This window comes from Rhineura floridana, chromosome 6 (assembly GCF_030035675.1).
Source record: "Rhineura floridana isolate rRhiFlo1 chromosome 6, rRhiFlo1.hap2, whole genome shotgun sequence".
Classification (NCBI taxonomy): domain Eukaryota; kingdom Metazoa; phylum Chordata; class Lepidosauria; order Squamata; family Rhineuridae; genus Rhineura; species Rhineura floridana.
The window spans coordinates 11151833-11172198 of NC_084485.1; the positions used below are offsets into that span (position 1 = coordinate 11151833).

Consider the following 20366-nt stretch of genomic DNA (forward strand, 5'->3'; position numbering starts at 1 on the left):
CTCTAGATTTTCTAGAAACAATTTAAAAACTGTTCAGGATATTAAAACAGAGGTTTGGGGTTCTGTGGTATCTCTGTTATTATGCAGATAAAGTGGGCTGGAGAAACAGTAGGTTTAACAAAAGATAGCCTGCTTACCTGGATAGTAATAAAACTAGCACAGAGAAAGGAAAAAGGAAAAATGTTTTAGGCTGGAAATAGACTGTGGCCCCATTCAGATGTAACAGGAAACCATGGTTTCCCACCACATGAAAGAACTATAGTGAACCCCAGGCTTACATACTCACCTCCCATATACTCCTGTGCCCGTGAAGAGAAGCTTGGAAACTTTTGATTCAAGTTTTAAACAAACCACATTTCCCTGTGATATCCAAACTTGAGGAACTGTATTTAGCTTGAAAATGGAAATGGACTGCCTTCAAGTCAATCCCGACTTATGGCGACCCTATGAATAGAGTTTTCATGGTAAGCAGTATTCAGAGGTGGTTTACCATTGCCTTAAATAATGATTAATGAAAACAGTCAGGATCAAATCATGGTTTCAGATCTTGGCTTGTTCTGAAACCATAGTTTAAATAGGCCACAGTGATCCAAGAATGAATGTCACAGAGAATTGTGGTTTGTTTAAAACTGGAAGGAATGCTTCCAGTCTCTAGCACTTGAAAGGGAAGTAGAAAAGGAAAGGAGAATGCACAAAGCTTGTTCTGGCTCATTCACAGTGGCAGTTCAAGAAATTAATATTAAGAAAGTCACAACCAGGGCAAAAGGTATTTCTAGAGGATGAGGTGAGCCTGTAAAAATGTTCAAGGATCTAGCAAAGAGTGGGGGCAAGTTATTTATCATGGGGCTATGCTTAATCTCCTTGCTCACCTCCGGTGCTACCAATGCACTCTCCTAGCAGAAAAACCATATTTTCCTGTTCCATCTGAACCAGACCTGTATATGTTTTCAGAGAATTGAAAACAGTTTGAAAGAGGGGTCACTGCTCATTTTGTATACACTGTCCATAACTTGGGGGTGTTCCTGGATTCAACATTGTCAGTGGAGGCACAGGTGGCCTCAGCAGCTAGGAGTGCCTTTTTCCAGCTCTGGCTAGCTCACCAGCCCTTTTGCACACAGGTGACTTGGCCACTGTACTCTATGCTCTGGTAACTTCCAGATTGGATTATTACAATGAGCTCTACATGGGGCCATGCTTGAAGACCACTTGGAAATGTCAACTGGTCCAAAATGCAGCAGCCAGATTACTGTCTGGGATTCCCCTGTTTTAAAACAGATGCGTTGGTTGGTAGAGGGTTTGTATCATTTCAAAAACATATAAAACCTGTTTGATCAGAAGTCATAATGGAAAAAATGTGTATATGCAACTTCTCTCAGTTAACTTTCAGCTCTCTTAATGCCTCCACACTCTGTGGACTCATGGGCTGAGCAGTGCATTTACCCACCCCACCACAGCTTCTCTTCCATGGATTCTTCCCACCCTGAATCATCCCAGAATGAATTATCCATCACCCTGGAGAGCAAGGGTGGCCACATTTCCTTCTGGAGAACCTTCCCTGGGCCACACGCCAGTGGTGGACAGGGTCAGAGGCAAAAGTGGGCAGAGCAACAAAAGCATAGTTTACCCTTATAGAGTGGCTAGTTTGTACCCACATGCACACATCCCTCACTCACATATGTGTAAGTGTGTCGGTCCGTACACAATGAGCAATATTCAGCAGGAGATCTCTGCCCACTGATCTCATGTTCTATATAGGGAGAAGGGCTCCATGTCCCAAGTTATGAAGGGCTTCAAACGTTAGCATTAACACCCTGAACTGGCCCCAGTAACATATAGGCACCCAGTGTAGTTCCTGAAGGATTGGTGTTACAATATTTTCAGGGCTGCATTCTGTGCTAGCTGCAGTATCCTGCACAGAAGACATTTCTAGGCAAAAAATAGCAGATAACAAACACATAGGTCTCTACATTTGATGGCCCATGTATTTCAAATATAACCAGTGTGGACTTAACAGGGAAGCTGCTAACAATTCTGCCATCCCAGATTTGTGCATATAGCAAAATGCACGCATACAGAATGGTCAAACATAACAATCTACACATGGGTTAACAGCAGTCTTTCTGTATAGGAATTCTCTTGTGTGATACGAAACAGTATCAGAAATGGATTTTATAGGTGGTAGCTTTATTAGATTCTAAGCCTGTTTAGGAAGGGCATTATATGGAATATATTATATGGGAATGCATGTAAGAAGCTAAGCAAGCTCAAATAATATAAGTGGGTTCTTTCCTGGAAAAGGTTGAAACCAGCAAGATCAGGTTTAGAATTGAATTTTACTGGATCTAAAGAGGTAGAGTCATAAACGTCACAATACAGTTGCTTAAATTAAACATTGGGCGGAAACAAGAAAAGAAATTGATCTGATGTGCACTTCCTTGTGGGCCTAGACTAGAAGAAAAATTAGATACTTTTCCTCAATTAATTGAGAAGATCAATTTGGCTTTAAACATTAGTCAGCAAGTGATGGAAAACAAAATTAAATTATCCACAGCTGCTGATGTGCAGAGCAAAGAATGTGCTGCCTTTCTCAGTCCCAGTGGTCTGAGAGCCGCCCCACATGCTCCCCTCTCTTTCATGCAGGTGTTCAGTTTCCCTTGTATGGTAATGATAAAAGTGGCAGGGACAGCAACTAACCATTGGCACAGTAATGGCAATAACTGCTTTTTAGATGGATCTTGGGTTGGGTTCTGCCACCATAGTATCAAGAGCCTGGATTGCATGCACTGATTTTAGCATCAGATCCCATAAGTTGTTCTGCTGCTCCCATAGAACATAAGACTGAGCCGTAAGCAACCTATATCTCAGTATCTGACTAGGGTTGCCAAGTTGCAATGTGGGAAATTCTTTTTAACTTTAATTCTATTGGCCAGTTTCTTGCTAGGGTCTTACAGCTTGTTTCTGCTTGTGCCTTCCCATCCCCATGCAGGCCTCTCCTCTGAAGCAAACAGATTCTTTCTTGCCCCAAACCATGCAGAGGAAAGGGAGTTAGCAAAAAGGCATAGCAAGAAACTAAAGCAAGGAATTGAATGGAATACACACAGACACACAGACACAGACACAGACACAGACACACACACACAGAGAGAGAGAGAGAGAGAGAGAGAGAGAGAGAGAGGTGGCAGCCTGCCAACCTTAATTAACTGAACACTTACTAAAAACAAGATTTGTGTGGCTGACTCAACTTAAAGCATGCACTATATAGTTCCTACCTACATTTTACATTGTCAAGAAAAGTTGGTATGATATAGTGACTAAGAACCTGAGCTACAAATCAGGAAATCCCAGATTTGAATCTTACCTCTGCCATAAAGTTACTAGATGGCTTTAGGCGAGCCATAGTCCGTTAGCCTCACCCCATTTGCAATATGAGAATAATAATACTTACTGACCCATTTGTAATGTATTCTTGTAAGGATTGCAGCAAGCTAATGCGTATGGAGTATTTTGAACGCTTTAGAGAGCAGCCTTCCCCAACCACATGCTCTCCAGATGTTGCTGGACTACAACTCCCATCAACACAAGCAAGCATAGTCAATGGACAGAGGGTGATAAGAGTTGCAGTCCAACAACATCTGGATAGCACTAGGTCGGGGAAGGCTACTCAACAATGCAGTATAAATGCTCATTATTATTATATTAACTCTCCTTCCTTCCTTCCTTCCTCCCTTCCTTCCTTCTTGCTGTCTTCCTCTCTCATGTCATCTTATCCTTCCTTCCTTCCTTCCTTCCTTCCTTCCTTCCTTCCTTCCTTCCTTCCTGCTGTCTTCCTCTCTCATGTCATCTTATCCTTCCTTCCTCCCTGCTGTCTTCCTCTTTCATGTCATCTTATCTTCCTTCCTTCCTTCCTTCCTTCCTTCCTTCCATCCTTCCTTCCTTCCTTCCTTCCTTCTTGCTGTCTTCCTCTTTCATGTCATCTTATCCTCCCTCCCTCCCTCCCTCCCTCCCTCCCTCCCTCCCTTCCTTCCTTCCTGCTGTCTTCCTCTCTCATGTCATCTTTTCCTTCCTTCCTTCCTTCCTTGCTTCCTTCCTTCCTTTCCAACAGCTTATCTGGGTGCCCCATTGCAGCTGCCGAAAAACTAGCCAAATCTCACGAGAAGCAGCAGCCCCCAACCGGTGATCCTTCAAAGAATAGCTCAAATTCTGATCGGATACTCAGGTAAATCCAGACCTGACAAGCAGAATCCAAGTCACCTGGTTTCTCCTCCTGCTCTTTCCCTCCCCCACCACCAATAATATAATATCTCTGAAAGAACAGCTAGTCATCACCACTTATGCAAGTGCCAGCATATCTTGTTCCTGCTGATGCTTTTCTTAATGTCAAATGTCTCTTCGAACAGTAAAAATTTAATCGATGTTCCTAGGCAGGGCATGGGAGGACAACAAATGGCTTCTGTAGCATCAATTAATGCTGAGACAACAGGCCAAAGGGGTTTTCACAGTGCATGCATACAGCATCCATACTGATTATGCTGCAATGCAAACTGCCAGAGAGTTACAGCTATTATATTGACATTATAAGGAGGGAGGCAGAAAGCCATAATCCAATTTTTCAGTTTCTGTTATATGTTAACACATCCCCAAGCCCTATTGTTTCTTAGACTATGTATTTTTCAGGAGTAGAACTTCACTCAGATCAACAGTCAGAGAGTTTAACGTGCTTACTCTTTGCTACCCCATCACCAGCTGACTCCAGATTGTGCCTGCCAGACTAGAAACAGATGTTGTACATGCACACATCCCAAACATCTTCTGTTTGGAATAATTGCCACTCCCTGGTTCTGTAGTCAAATTCACTGATGAAAATGCCATAGCTCGGTGATAGGGCACATGATTTGCATTTATATAATATCCCGTGTTCAATCCCCTCCTGGTAGAACTGCGAATGGCCCCTGTCTAAGACTGGAAAGCTGCTTGCCATTCAGTGTTACAGACAACACTGAGCTTGATAGACCAGTGATATGACTTGGTATAAGCCTTGGGAACTTCCTGCTTCTCCCTGTGGACTGGAAAAAAGGTCTACCCTTTCACCACATGGGATTAGAAGCACAAGCATTTAAGTTAATGCTCTATGGAATTCATAAATTATTTTCAGGGAATGTAACTCACCTGGTTCTAAACTCAAAACCTGAGCTAATAGAATCCACTCTGGAATCTGTGTCTGGAAGTGAGATGATGATCCTTTCCAGACAACCCATTTATTCAGCATTCACCCTGCTTTGTTTGTGGAGAGATTAGATGACATCAGACATTTATGGATCATTCATTCTGATTTGCTTGTGGGAGGTTAAACAACATTGTTTCAAGCAAATATTAATTCATATTATCCCATTGCATTTCCCTCTCACATTCCTTATCGAAAAAGGTCCAATGGGGGGGGAGGTGTTTGTTGCATAAGAACTCCATATCAACTTTAATTGTGCAACCTGAATGTTCTGGTATGTAACTGAATCCCACCCAAAAATACTGAGTTTGGAAGTGCCCAATTGCCCTGGCATACCCCTACAAAATCTTACAGATGAAAATAAGTACCTTTTTTGGGGGAAAACCCTATTCTCACACCAAAGAAGTTCCGTTCCCACTCCCTCCAGTTCCATAGTTCTACCAGCTGCATCTCCTACATGACACACTGGATATCCACAAACAGGTCTTCTCTCTTTAGGAAACCACAAGATGGGTGGGCAAATTGGTTTAGAGCTACAGTGCTGGGAGAAGGGGGCAGCACACATATCCTGAAGCCGAGGATTATGATTTGGGAAGCAGATTTCAAAATTCCCTGGAAACAAATTTATTGAAAATTTGTTAATAGGGATATCTGCCAATGATATCTCTAAAGCAGTCTATCATCTGACCATGTGAAATATGTCATCTATAGCGTGGCCAGGTTTACTGTGGTTGAGCAGAAACTGAGATCAAAATTTCAATAAGAGGAAATGATATTCATATGCATTAATATTACTATTTTTATTATTATTGTTGTTGTTGTTATTTGATTTATATCCTGTCCTTCCTCCAGGGCAGCAAACAAAAGCACTAAAAACATTAAAACAAAAACATAAAAAACATAAAAACAAACTTTAAAACATCTGTATGTATGGATGTGAAAGTTGGACAGTGAAAAAAGCGGATAAGAGAAAAATCAACTCATTTGAAATGTGGTGTTGGAGGAGAGCTTTGCGCATACCATGGACTGCAAAAAAGACAAATAATTGGGTGTTCGAACAAATTAAACCAGAACTGTCACTAGAAGCTAGAATGATGAAACTGAGGTTATCATACTTTGGATCCATAATGAGAAGACATGATTCACTAGAAAAGTCAATAATGCTGGGAAAGACAGAAGGGAGTAGAAAAAGAGGAAGGCCAAACAAGAGATGGATTGATTCCATAAAGGAAGCCATAGACTTGAACTAACAAGATCTGAACAGGGTGGTTCACGACAGATGCTATTGGAGGTCGCTGATTCATAGGGTCGCCATAAGTTGTAATCGACTTGAAGGCACATAACAACAACAACAAACCAAAACATCTTCAAAAACGTTACTTAAAAAAAGCTATCAAAACATCTAATATTAAAAACATATTAAAAAGCAGTTCCAACACATATCCTGACTGGGATAGGTGTCAAAACGCTTGTTGAAAGAGGAAAGTCTTCAATAGGCGCCAAAAAGATAACAGAGATGGTGCCTGCCTTATGTTTAAGGGGAGGGAATTCCACAGGGTAGGTGCCGCCACACTAAAGGTCCGTGTCCTATGTTGTGCAGAACGGACCTCCTGATAAGATGGTATCTCCAGGAGGCCCTCACCTGCAGAGCACAGTGATCAACTGGGTACATAAGGGATAAGACGGTCTTTCAGGTATCCTGGTCCCAAGCTGTATAGGGCTTTGTACACCAAAACTAGAACCTTCAACTTGGCCTGGTACAGTTGCTGTACATTTTCAGGTTAATGCTGAAGGCACACCTCTTTATCCTGGCCTTTGACACTTGAGGTGTATGTTGTCAGGACCCACCCTATTCTTGTGATTGTAATCTGCTTTAATTGTTTTTAACATGGAATTTTAAACAGTTGCAACCCACCCTGAGACCTGCTGGTAAAGGGTGGGAAATACTAACTCTAACGCTAATAACAGTACTAATACTACTTGACTTATCTTCTTGTATCCTGATTTTTAGACCTTACTTCCAACTCCTGAGTTTGTGTTTCTCACAATGGAAATTATTTTTAAAATGTATATAGCATTATATAATATACAGTAAAGTGTGTGTGTGTGTGTGTGTGAAGTATACATGTTATACCTTATTTCACGCATTTCATCATCATAAATGTTTAACATTGTATAGTGCACTCAATAATTCAAAGCACTTCACGTGCATTATATTCCTTACAACAACCCAGTAATGTAAGTCACCATTATTGTGCCCCATATTGCAGATGAGGTGGCTGAGAGAGAATGGCTTGCTGAAGACTACCTAGTGAGTTCAGAGCAGGGGCGAGATTCAAACCAGGGGCTTGCTGCTTCACAGCTCAGGATGGAGTCATATATACACATTTATGTGAGAATAAGGCCCATTGAACGAACTAGGACTTACTTCTGAGCAGAATATATAGCATAGCCTTTATTTCTTAACCACTGCACTATATCTACAAAATATGTTTGACCCTATCATGTTACAATAATGTTTAAAAAAACTATTATATTCCCTCCCAAAAGATATTGATAACATGTCTTCCATCTCTAAATCTAACTACATTCCCCCAACCCAGATATTGTATTCTACACTATATTCAAACTGCGGGATTCTAATTCAAACACCACACATATGAGCATGGATTTAAATTAACTGGGTCTGCAGTATCTGTAGTTTTCCCTATGAAGAGATGAATAAAATTGGTCTCTTATTTTGTCTTTCAAAAGATTCATAAACCTCTCCACAAAGTTTCACCCAGAATGGAAACATTTTATGAAAGTTGCAATCTTTATTTTTTCATCCTCCTCAGGCCAATGTGCTTTGTGAAGCAACTCGAGGTGCCTCAGTACGGGAGCTACAGGCCCAATATGGTTCCCACCACGCCAAGGGCCAACTTGGCCAAGGAGCTGGAGAAGTACTCCAAGGTCACCTTCGATTATGCAAGTTTTGATGCTCAGGTTTTTGGCAAACGCATGCTTGCCCCAAAGATTCAGACTAGCGAAACCTCACCTAAAGCCTTTAAATGTAAGTTGGGGCTGGTCATGGAAACTACTTTGGAATGTCCTGGAGGGTGTGATGTTGTTTTCTGTTGTTGGTACATAAATATTGCCCAAAAGTCCATCTGGTCCAGCTTCGTTTCCAACAAAGGCCCATCAGACATTCCCCGGATGTGCACAAGCAGAGCAACAACGCTTTCCTATTGTTTACCCCATGTCACCACTGAACCTGGGGGTTCCCTTTTGCTGTTACCCCCGACAGTCATTGATAGACCCATCATCCATGAATTAGTCTATTTAAAAAAAAAAAAGCCCTCACAAATACAGTTAAGCTATTGCCTATCAGCATATCCTGTGGCAATAAATTCCATTAGCTAATTTCTTGCAGAAGTACAATCTCTTGTCTATCCTCAGGCTCCTGTCAACCAATTTCATTGGGCAAATCTATGTTATAGTATTATAAGGTATAAATTAGCTGTTACCTGAAAATGTGTGCAATTTACCCCAAAAGCCCTTTCTGTCCTGAAAAAGCAGCAAAGGCAAAAGGTGATGTGCAGTGGAGAGCTGGGGGGGTCTTAACCCTTCCCTGCCCACAGTTTCTCTGTTCCACATCTGCCCCCCAACCTATCCCCATCCACTGGGCTTCAAACAAATGTTTGTAAGGACAGAATTTTGCTCTAATCCTGGTCACCCCATAGATGGTAGCCTATGTGAATCAAGCACATTGCTGTCTGCATAGCTTTTTTCTGGGTCCTGTTTCTTGGCCACATTAGACTGTCACAAAACATTGCGAAATGGTTCGAGGGAGGGAGGGAGAGATTCATGTGCATCCTTGAGCAATTGTTCTATTTGCAGGGGGAGGTCTATGCTTTTTGAGGGAAAGATGAGCATTTGTTCCCACAAGGCAAATATTTATGTGAAGTGTACACGTTTTGATCCTGCTAAACATATTCCAGTGAATGAGGAAAGGGAAAAGAACAAAGAGATGAAGGTTTCATCTTTTCCACCCATTTGAATTCTTCAGAGGCATGCTGCAATACAGTTTTAATGGAGAAGATCGTAGTGTTCTGGGAACTTGATGGTGCACTCAGTTAGTGGGTAAACCTTTCACCTTAAGGGCAGAGCTTGGCAAAGTTACTTTTTTGAACTACAACTCCCATCAGCCCAATCCAGTGGCCATGCTGGCTGGGGCTGATGGGAGTTGTAGTTCAAAAAAGTAACTTTTCCAAGCTCTGCTTAAGGGGACCTGCTCATAAATTTCTCCCTCTGCCCAACAGCCCAGCTCCTCTTCCCATCATTTTATACAGAAAGCTCATTCGTTTAGAACATATGAAGTGATTTGCTGGATCAGATCAAAACCATCTAGCTGAACAACCAGTGACCAGTTAGATGCAGAGCTTGGAAACGTTACTTTTTTGAACTACAACTCCCATCAGCCCCAGCCAGCATGGCCACTGGATTGGGCTGATGGGAGTTGTAGTTCAAAAAAGGAACATTTCCAAGCTTTGGTTAGATACATCTGAAAAGCCCATAAGCAGGACAGAAAGGCAAGACACACACACACAGTTGTATTCAGCAGCATACATAACCCTTGCAGCCAACAGCCATTGAAAGGATGATCCTCTGTGAATATATCTAATTTTAAGCCAAGCCACTGGTCATCAGTACATCTAGTGGCTGCAAATTCTATAAACTAATTATGTATGGTGTGAAGAAGCACATTATTTTTGTATATCTTGAATCTACTACTAGTTAATTTCATTCAGTGATTATGAGTTCTAGTAACATAAGGGAAACCAATATCCCACGTCCACTTTCTTCACACTTCTGTGTTAGGCATTCATCCCAAAGAGACAAATTCCCTTATTTCAAAAGTATCTTCAAGTTTGTCCTGCATTGATAACATGGCTGTAGTTATTGCTCCTGAAATACACTGCTCTTATTTTCAATTTTACATTGCGTGTATTCAAGAGTATGCAGTTGAAACTTGTTAAATCCCTTCCTCGCCCACACTCCTGAAATCTGAAATGAGGCTTCTGTCTCTGAAGCCAACTGCACTGGATTGATTTACTTGCACCTGGTGCTTTGGCAACCTTCATACATCACCCCTCCTGTGTTACTCCCTTTTTACAGCCAAACCTTTTCCAAAGGCCTCTTCCCCCGGCCACAGTCCCTCCAGCAGTTACGTGAAGAGCACTTCGTCTTCATCCACAGGCTTCGACTACTCCCATGATGCCGAAGCTGCACATATGGCTGCCACTGCCATTTTGAACCTCTCCACTCGCTGTTGGGAAATGCCTGAGAACCTCAGCACCAAGCAGCAAGATCTCCCCAGCAAGGTGAGTGTGGGAAGAGTTCCCAAGCTGGTGAATGTGAGATGGGTTTCCAAATGGAGGGTGGAGTTAAAACAGAGATTTCTAAGAGAACATGATTTTCCATAGTTGGGTAGCCATGACCAGCAATGGCCTTGTCCCAGGTATCGACCCATCTAACTTCAGCTTGGCCTCAGTCGGTAATCTTTCTACATCTGAAGTTTTACAGGGCAAGGCAACTGAGGGCTTCATAAAGCAAAGTCAGCATTTTGAGGAACACTTGGACCTTACCTTGGTAACTGTTGCATCGGAGAGGTTAAAGCAATCCTTCACATGTCCCCATGCAGAAGTTGTGGTAATTGCACTTTCCCTTTGAGGATCAGGTGTGCAGTTTGCAGATGCTTCTAGATCTAGCCCTGCATATGGATGCCCAAGAAGCACCTATGGCCAGTGATGGCTGCTGTCCATTGAGAGTGGAAGGGCAAATGGCAAGGAGGCCAACAGCAGGTGGAGCAAGAGCCAATGACAGGCGGAGCCAACTCTTCTGGTTTTGTCCTGATCCTCCTCTCTGTTGGGTCATGCAAGGGCAATGCTGAGAATAAGGAAGAGGAAATTGAATGGCTATAAGTAAAAAGGCAGGCAGATGTGAACTGAAGGTTGAAATAGATCAGCCTCCACTGCCTATGCCTCAAACAGCTTTCTATCAGCTTTGATTTGTATGCAGCTGTGACCTCTCTAAACAATGCTGAAGTGGGGAGGCAGGAAGTTGGGGGGATCAAAATAGTTGTACTATTTGCTGAACTTTAGATACCAAATTCAGTTATAACCTTTGGGCAAAGTAATGATATGTAAATGAGACTTGCTTTGTCCATGTAAGCTGATTCAAAATACAGACATGCTTGTAGAAAACTAGTTAGGGCAGGGGTTTCTAAACTATGGTCCATGGACCACCAGAGGTCCTCAAGCTTCATTCACGTGGTCCACAGCATGCTACCATAAAATATTCATATTGATTTTTAATTGGTACTTTTATTGCCAATAAAGGTATTGCTTCTTTTATTTCTTATATTGTATTTTATTGTATTACAATCTGAATTCTATGGAATGCAAATTGTAATACAATAAAATACAATATAAGAAATAAAAACCAATAAAAATACAATTAAACATCATACAGCATCTAGAACAGCACATTACAATTGCTATAATAGGCAGAAAAATAATTAAGTGCTCCACCAAGACCACCAACAATTTTCAAGTGGTCCGTGGGGGGAAAAGTCTGGGAACCACTGAATTAGGGAGTTAATGTAATCAGATTTTCACTAGAAAAACATTTCCTGGAATAAAGTTTTTTTCCCCAACCTTTTTCCCAAGCATATTTCTACTGTCAGGTTTTTTTTCCTTGACAAGATCACAGGCTCCCTTCAGATGCTTGCTATCCCACTGCAGGAGAGTACTGGCCACCAGCAGACTATTAATGCAATGAGGATTGCATGGAAGCATTGTTTGAACTGGCATCTCCATGAAGGGCTCGCGTATTCTACTACAGTGATTTGCAATTGCCATCACAGGTACATGCCATGCCCACAAGGAGGCACCTGTTCATACAGTGGATGCCTCCATTCAGTCTCTATTGCTGCAAGCCATAAGTGCTCCTGCAGGCAATTGCCTGGAGTTCACTGAAGTAGTCTTCAGAGTCAAAAAGGACCAAAACTCAATCTAACACAATTGCCTGCCACAGATCAGAACCCAAAAAATCCGATGTGGCATAGTCTGGCACATTTTCTGTGCTTCATTATGGTGTCGGGAGAACATATGAGCCGTGCAGGAGTACAGAAGAAGGTGATTGCAAAAGGGAAGTCAAGACAGTTGTTTCCTACATTTCAGTCAATGGACATCGAAGTGGATGAAAATGGGACTCTGGATTTAAGCATGAACAAGCACCGGAAACGTGAGAGCACCTTCCCCAGCAGCAGCAGCTGCAGCAGTAGTCCCAGCATCAAATCCCCAGATGTATCCCAACGCCAAAACAGCACCAGTGCCACAAGCAGCACCATGACCTCACCCCAGTCCAGCCATACATCTCGCCAAGATGAATGGGATGGCCCCATTGACTACACCAAACCAAATCGACAGCGGGAAGAGGAGCCAGACGAGGTAAGTGATTACAGGGGTAACGATGCACAACTGCATCACAAAGTTACCACACCCTGGGAAGGGAGAAAGGATCAGCATTCCTCCAACCCCTAGGAGGCACAGTGAAGATAAAACCCATACATCTGGCATGGTCCCTCTAGGCCAGGGGTAGCCAATGTTGTGCCCCCCAGATGCTGTTGGTTTACAGCTCCCATCATCCTTGCTGGCTGGGGCTGATGGAAGTTGGAGCCCGATAGCATCTGGAGGGCAAAGTGGTGGCCATCACTGCTATAAACTTATGTCCCCTCCCTTCCAGAGGTGTCTAGCCAGATGTCCCAGAAAGATTCACAACCAGAGCATGATGGTGATAACAGTCCTTCGTTGTAAGTTCCTAGAGTCTGGTAACCAAAGCTATACATTCTCTGAAAATCAAGAGTGCACATCTCATCATCCTGGTCAATAGCCAGATAGCCCTATCTTCCATGGCCAGGTGAAGTTGCATTTAGAAAGGCATTCAGAGTTCAAGAGAGTGGTTGGGGATGCTCACTGTCATCTACACTGCAGTGTGGATGGGCATGTATACCCCACTCCATTACACTTATTGGGGGACTCATCAGATGCCTTGCATCCACTCTGTGTACACATTTCCCAGTCCACCAAGGGATTGTTCATAGGAACAGCTTCTTCATGAATATTTTGCTGGATTAGATCATGTTTAGTTTTCTGATCCCTCTCCCAAAGCCATTTTATACTAGTAGTCATCACAATGTCCTTTGTTCTGAATGCCATGGTTTAATTGTGTGATGATGAAGAACTTATTTGTTTGTCTTAAACTTATCAGCATTCAACTTCGGTGGATGCCCTGAATTTTGAACTTCAGAGAGGCTGATTCAAGCTGATTAGCATATACTGCAAACAGCAGTTCAGCAACTGGTGTAGATTGTTCTTTCTTCAACAGGCACCTGGCATTGGATGTTCTGGGAGTCATACTATAGCAGAGTGGTCCTTACGTTTTGTTGCACTGAGGAATGTTTCTGATATGCTTCTTCATCATATTTTCTTACCTTGCATCCAGCAGTGTAACAGAAAGCATAAGAGGATTCAGATTAAAACTCAACCACTGCATTTGTACCATGGCTCAATCCAAAGACGCTATATGTTCCCATAGGGGAGGGGAACTATACACGCAGCTATAGGGGAAATTATTTTCAGTAACCATTACATCCTCTTGCACCACCAAAGAGGCCTAACTCTTCAGCATGTTTGAAGAAAATGTTATCTCTTCAGCATCTCACTCTGTTATTTTAATTTTACTTGCAAAGCACTCAGGCCAGAGAGGTACCTTGAAGGAAGACATGCTACAGGAAGACAGGTTGGAAACTGAGTGGCTGGCTTCAGACCAGTGGTCTGGTGTACAGAGAGAGAACCACATGGCCTCTCCCCATGCATCAAGTTGCCCAGACTGAAATAGTCAGCAGGCCTGAGAGTCTTTATACTTGCAAGTGGCATTGGACTGGCATTCCAGTGCCACGTGACTTCCCAGGCCAGAAGGAATTTGGGAAGTTGTGAATCTTCTGGCTGCAATGGTCTGTAATCTCTTCTCCAGGCCTCATAGTGCATGTAGTAGAGAGCCATTGTTTGCTCTGAAGGATTCCTGATTTGAATGCCGTGGCATTTGGCAGTTATCTCAGAGACCACCTGAAAATGTGTGAGGGCCACTGCACCTATTAGAGAACCCTCTGCAGTTTTTAGTCTGCTAGTGAAATAGTTGGTATAGCACAGTGGGGAGGAGAGCCTGGCTGGGAGTCCAGAGCCTGTGAGTTCAAATCCCCGCTCGTGTCTCCTGGGGGTCAAGGGCCAGCTAAAGATCTCCCCCACAGTGAGTGGCTCAGGGGTTACGTGCCCTGCCACCTGGGCAGCCGTGGGCAAGCTGCATAGTCCCAAGGAGCCCAGTTGCCCCCCAGCTGGCAGTTGCGGACAAGGAAGGGGCTGGCTTGTGCAGCTGTGGCAAGCTGAGCAGGCCCTCACCAGTTGGGGAGGCTAGCCTCAGAGGGAGGCATGGGAAACCCCCCCTGAACACCGCTTACCATGAACACCCTATTCATAGGGTGGCTATAAGCCAGGATCAACTTGAAGGCAGTCAATTTCCATTTTCAGTGAAATAGTTCTGTGTATGGCTCTGTAGTCCTCCAGTCCCATGCCACCCACACCCTTTACTGGTTTCTTGCAGTCAGAGGCTGCAGTACGTTCTTTCGCCTCTTCTGAAGTAGATGACCAGGAAGTACCTGAAGAAAATTTTGAAGAAAGGAAGTATCCTGGGGAAATCACCTTAACCAACTTCAAGCTTAAGTTCCTTTCCAAGGAGATCAAGAAAGAGCTGCTTACGTGAGTCTTGCAACTTGGGCTATGAAGCCATGCAGTAGTATATGTGGGAGGGGACAAGAAAGAAGAAATTACTTTGCTGGATGGGGGGGGTGGATTCTTCAAGAAAAAAATCTAAGTTGATTGATGTTTCATACTGCAAGGGTCTTATTTAATCCAAACACTTCATATCAAAAGCTTCAAAGAGAAACCTCATGCTCCAAATGTTCCTTATTGCTGAAATAAAGTGACCACTCCATATCATCTACTGAAGCTGTGCCATGATTAAAGGGGGAAGGGGAGGAACACACACTCAACTAAAGCATCCAAATCTTAGAATTCATTAAACTGACTATAAAAACATAATTTCCCCCTACTTATTTCTCTTCATGCTCAAGCTAGCCTTTTTAATGCAGTAGCAGAAGGAAAACCTTTTGCCAAACATATTGCTTTGTTTCCTTCTTTGCAAAGGGTTGTGCTGTTTTCCTGGGAGCTGCATTTTTGAAATGGCCCACGTAGTTGGAAGCATCCAACACTGAGCTGTATCACTCTTGCTCTCCAAGTGTTATGGGGTTGAGGGGGTGGATAAACGGGGGACAGAAGGAAGGTTTGTATGCCTATGTGAGTGTGGGACTTCCTAAGTAGTTCAAAATCCAAAATCCAGATTTCAATGTGTGGGTTTTCCAAATGTAAATTGGACAATCTGTGCATTTCCCACAATTTATTCTACCTGTAATTTGAATACTGGAGTACTGAGCAAATCACAGGTGAAAAATGATTAGCATATCCCTATGCATTACAGCACATTTCTGAAAGTATTTGGAAGAAAAATGGCTATTTACATTTTACACGTTTTTTGTTCTCTCAAACTCACATTTTGTGAGTAAAATCTTAGATACAGAATGGGAAAATGTTATGTCACCAGCACATGCACATACACATACTATCATCTGCAAGCAGTTCAAAACTGAGGGCGGGGGGCACAGGTTCCTTAAATCCTAAGATTCTTAAAAGCTCCCCCAAATTTTCTAAATGAGTAGCATAATATCTAATTAATTGCATGATATAATAATATCAAAACACTGGGTTTTGTTTTGTGTCCGCATTTGGTAAATAAGGCATAGGTTTTTACAAACCAGATGTAAATCTTCATTTATGATATTTTGATTTTTCCTTATATCATGGATAGTAAACAAGTGATTTATCTTTTTATTGAAGGTTATGTATAAAATAAAAACAAATATATGTTTCTAAAAACCCAGTAACAAAAACATCCCAATGCTTCCATGCTTAGCAATATTAATGTCCTGAAAGTGTGGAATGGTGTTTCTTCAAACCTAACCTTAGTGATTATGAGGGCAGAACTAGGACTGGGATTAAATTTGGGGTTTATTAATCTTAAGGATAATGTGGTGAATTCCCCCCACCTGAAGGTCTCTTCACAGCCTCCCATGCTTGAGGTCCTAGGGCTGGACATAGCTGGTCAATGGACCCTTACACTAACCTTAGAAACTATACAGCTGGGAGATAAATGTACCATCCAGGATCTCCTGAGCCATTATCTCAAGACTGACATCACTTTGCTCCTATCTAACCCGTGAGAAGGGAGACTTTGTTGACTCAGCCTGGGGCCACTCAGTGTGCAATAACATGTCATGGAAAGAGAAGTATCATATTTCTGCAGGGAAACTCACCAGGATCTAGAGACACCATCATAATTGCCAGGTTGGCTTCTCAAAGAGGTCTGTTAGCTTACAGCAGTGGCAAAGCAGTCCTTCCTGAATCCAAAGATTTCAAAGCAATAGGCGTGTCCATCAATGTGCTGATCCTTAGACGCTTGAGAAATGCATAGAAAAGGGTGCAGTTTCAAAGAGTCCCTGGCTCTTCCTGGCTCTCCACCATCCTTGCCTCTTCCCATTGATCTGGTGGTGGTGGTGGATGGGCTTGTCTTCATTACTATTTCTGGCCCAGCAGTGGCTTGTAATCTGCCTCACTCCACCCAGCACATTTCTCTGCTATTCAGTAGTGGTGGCTTGCTACAGGCTCCAGAGAGAGGTACAGAGCCAGAGCCAGTTTTGAGGGGGTTTCCCCATGACCCCAGATAAGGGTTTATTGGCAGCAGCAGATGAATCTAGAAAGCCACCTGCTATTTTAATTTCCAAGTATGTCCTGGAGTGAAGCTACATTAGGCATTCTGTGGCATTTGGAGAAATTGGGAGAAAATGGTGGCCATCTTATTTGGTGCCACCAAATAAACCCATGTCCAGGAGGACAGATAGGCAGGAGGGCCAAAATGGGTGTTAGCGCTAGTGTACCCTGCCAGAGTTCTCAGGCCTTGGGAGCTGCCCCAAAGTGGCCTTGAATAGATGGATTTTCCATCACACCCTATTTTTTCATGCTCTCCTTCTAACTCAAATCACTGGCACTATTATTTCTAATGTGAATTATAAGACCATTTAGAAAGGTTACCTTTTTGCTGCAGTGAAATAGCTTAAAATGTTAGCTGTGAGCTTCTGCTTTAAATCTCACCATAGTCACAATCCCATTGGGTGGATAGACTTGGACAAGCCGCAGTCTTTCAGTCTCAGTCTTACCCACTCACTTCCAGCAATATTTGGAAGATAACCTGCTATACATGGTTATTTTAAAGTTCTGAGATAACAGGAACACTTTGAATGCTCTAAAATGCTGCATTTTATAATTGATCCCCACCCACCCCCAGGACTGGGAATCACAGCTGTCAGGCATAGGGTATCCCTGTCTACAAACTTTGGAAAGAGAAGGGCAAGAAATCTGAGGGCCGAGCTAGATGTGACCTTTAGGCTCCATTATCAGATCTGTCTCTTTTTTATTTTTTTAAAATGTAGCCATGGATGGCAGCCATTCAGACAACACTTGCAGAGTGGGGGTTAAATATTTCCCTCCTATGCTATTTTCTCAACAAAAATTGCCCCCACTCCCCAACCCACAGCTGCTATTTTCCATATTTGGAAAAACATACAGTTGGATGCGAGCTGTCCTTAACATGTTGTGAAAAATGGGTTCAAACATAACTAGCTTCCTGTGAGATAGGACAGGCTGGAAGACGCCCTTTGCGTAAGCATCCACATTTTTAAACCTTGGCCTGAACATAGGACCAATTCAGGCTTACCCACTGTGCTTCTGAAGAACAGGCCTTTTTACAGGGCTTCCTTTAGACTCCATGCAGTCAGGTTACCATGGAATCAGGTTACCATGTGCTCCAAGCAGCCTAGTTGAGTAAAACCAGTCCAGGCTATCCAAACAAACTTAATCACCACCAGAGTTCCAGTTAGTGCATTTGTTTAAGAACCAAGCAGAGGTAGATACATAGATGGTCAGTTATTTTTAAGAACATAAAACATATAATGAAGTAGCTACACTGTAATTGGGGGGGGACCCAACTCACTTGCGTTTCTTCTGTGGGTGGAAAGTCAGACCCTCAACAAAGAGAATTTGGGAATCCAGGATATTTCTATGGAGGATGGCAAACTCCCCAAGAAGAGGTAGGAATTCAAATGCTCCAATCAGATAGTATGTAGCAGGGATGGAAAGGTCTGTCAATTTTGGTTCTCTTGGTTTTTCATTTTTCCAATCTTAAATTCAGCAATTTGTGGTTTGTTTTTCGCTGGAGAACTGCATCACAAAATTCAGATAAGTACAAATTTTGAAGGATGACTGTGTTTCAGTTCTCATATTGTTTCGGGAAGTGCAAAATTGGGAAATTCAGCTTTAAATGCAAACTTAATCGAATTTCTCCCCCATTTCTAGTATGAAGTGACCATGCATCTTTCAGGTGTTTGCCGCATGTTCCTAAGTTACAGTAACAGTTTGCTGAATCGTGGGGAGAGGTGATGATGAAGTGAAGGATGTGAAATGATGCAGATTCTGTTGCTTACAGATGTCTGGGCATGCCTAGGCAGACAGATGTTATGTCTAGAGATATGTTATGGAAGGGGGTTGGGCTTTGTCACAGAGGGCAAAAAAGCAGTTTTGGGTCTGTTGATTTTCGTCAGGCAAAATGGTGCAGATGAAAAGGGTTAAACTCCACCTCTTCAAGCACCACAATCCTGATCCAAATTACTCCTTCCCACAGTTGCTTTTTACAAAAATGGAAAGAGAGAGGAGGCCCCCAATGTGGGGGCAACCATTTGTTTTCTGTACTATTCCTTCTGAGAGCAATGGATCATCATCAGGTCCCATTGCTCCCAGGGGGACTTCTTTGTGCATTCAAAGCACGTAGTGGCAAGGAGTCCCGCATGTCAGCCTTTCAGACTATGTGCAGGTGGGTAAGATACTCTCTTTTAGAAGTTCGAAAGGAAAAATAGAAGAGGGGGACAGAGGAAATGCATTTTTAAAGTGTGTCTTTCCAGGCAGATTTTTAAGGAGTTCCTGTTAAGAGTCTGCCCAGAATTAGAACAAGATAGTCTTAGTCCCACCCCCTCCAAGAAGTGGGATGGACTTTAATGCATCTGTCCATCCCTAATTACAGTCCTTCACTTCACTGGCAGGAGTAGGGTTGAACCCTATCAACATCACATCTAGTGTTTCACTCTTCATGACTTGCTATAAAAAATTACATTGTATATGGTATGCATGCAAAAGGTACACATTCATTTTCTTTAAAAATACTATATTTATCTGTATTTTGAAACCCAGCTGAATTCAAGCACATAACCAGACATCTCTGCTTCCGAAGAGATACTGGCTCAATCACGCTCTTAGGCACTTTGCCCCAAAATACCCTGGTAAAAAAAGGTACACTGAAATCAAAATCTTATGAACTGCAAAGATATCAAAGATTTACGTACTGGAACTTATAGAAATTGCCACTTTTACTCGAGTGAACTCTTCAAGATGTTGTAGAATTGATTAATTAATTTTTGTGCTCTGCAATTATAATGTTGTACGATACCTAAGGGGATCTTTTGAGGGGATACAAATAATTTTATAAAAAAATTTAATTTTTTTAACGCATACACAATGAAATCAAGCTGTAATTTATTTTCATACTTGTCATTTTAAAAGGTTGTATTAAAGGCTGATTTTTTAAAAAAATGCAGAAATTCTAAAAAAGATGTTGTAGGACTTTTTGCAAATTTGAAATTACAGATTTGGTGGCATTTGGAAATGCAAAAAAGAAGAATAAACCTTTTGGCAGATTCCAAAACTGCTGGAAGAAGTGGAAAATTCTAGGATACCTGCAACACTGTTGTTTCAATGCAGCCCAATCCAATGGATTGGTTTTAGCTGCCGTGGCACTGTGAAGTAGTGCTGCTGCAAACTTCTAGTCC

The 20366-nt window shown here is 42.4% G+C and overlaps 1 protein-coding gene across 1 annotated transcript in view; it reads left to right on the forward strand.

Moving 5' to 3' along the window:
* The window catches only part of MYT1 (myelin transcription factor 1), a 106247-nt gene that overhangs the window by 27456 nt on the left and 58425 nt on the right, over positions 1-20366 (forward strand). The window contains exons 5-9 of the mRNA XM_061630243.1: positions 4103-4216; positions 8059-8273; positions 10379-10584; positions 12445-12714; positions 14924-15078. Coding sequence (XP_061486227.1) covers positions 4103-4216; positions 8059-8273; positions 10379-10584; positions 12445-12714; positions 14924-15078 — 960 coding nt within the window. The remainder of the gene's footprint in view (positions 1-4102; positions 4217-8058; positions 8274-10378; positions 10585-12444; positions 12715-14923; positions 15079-20366) is intronic.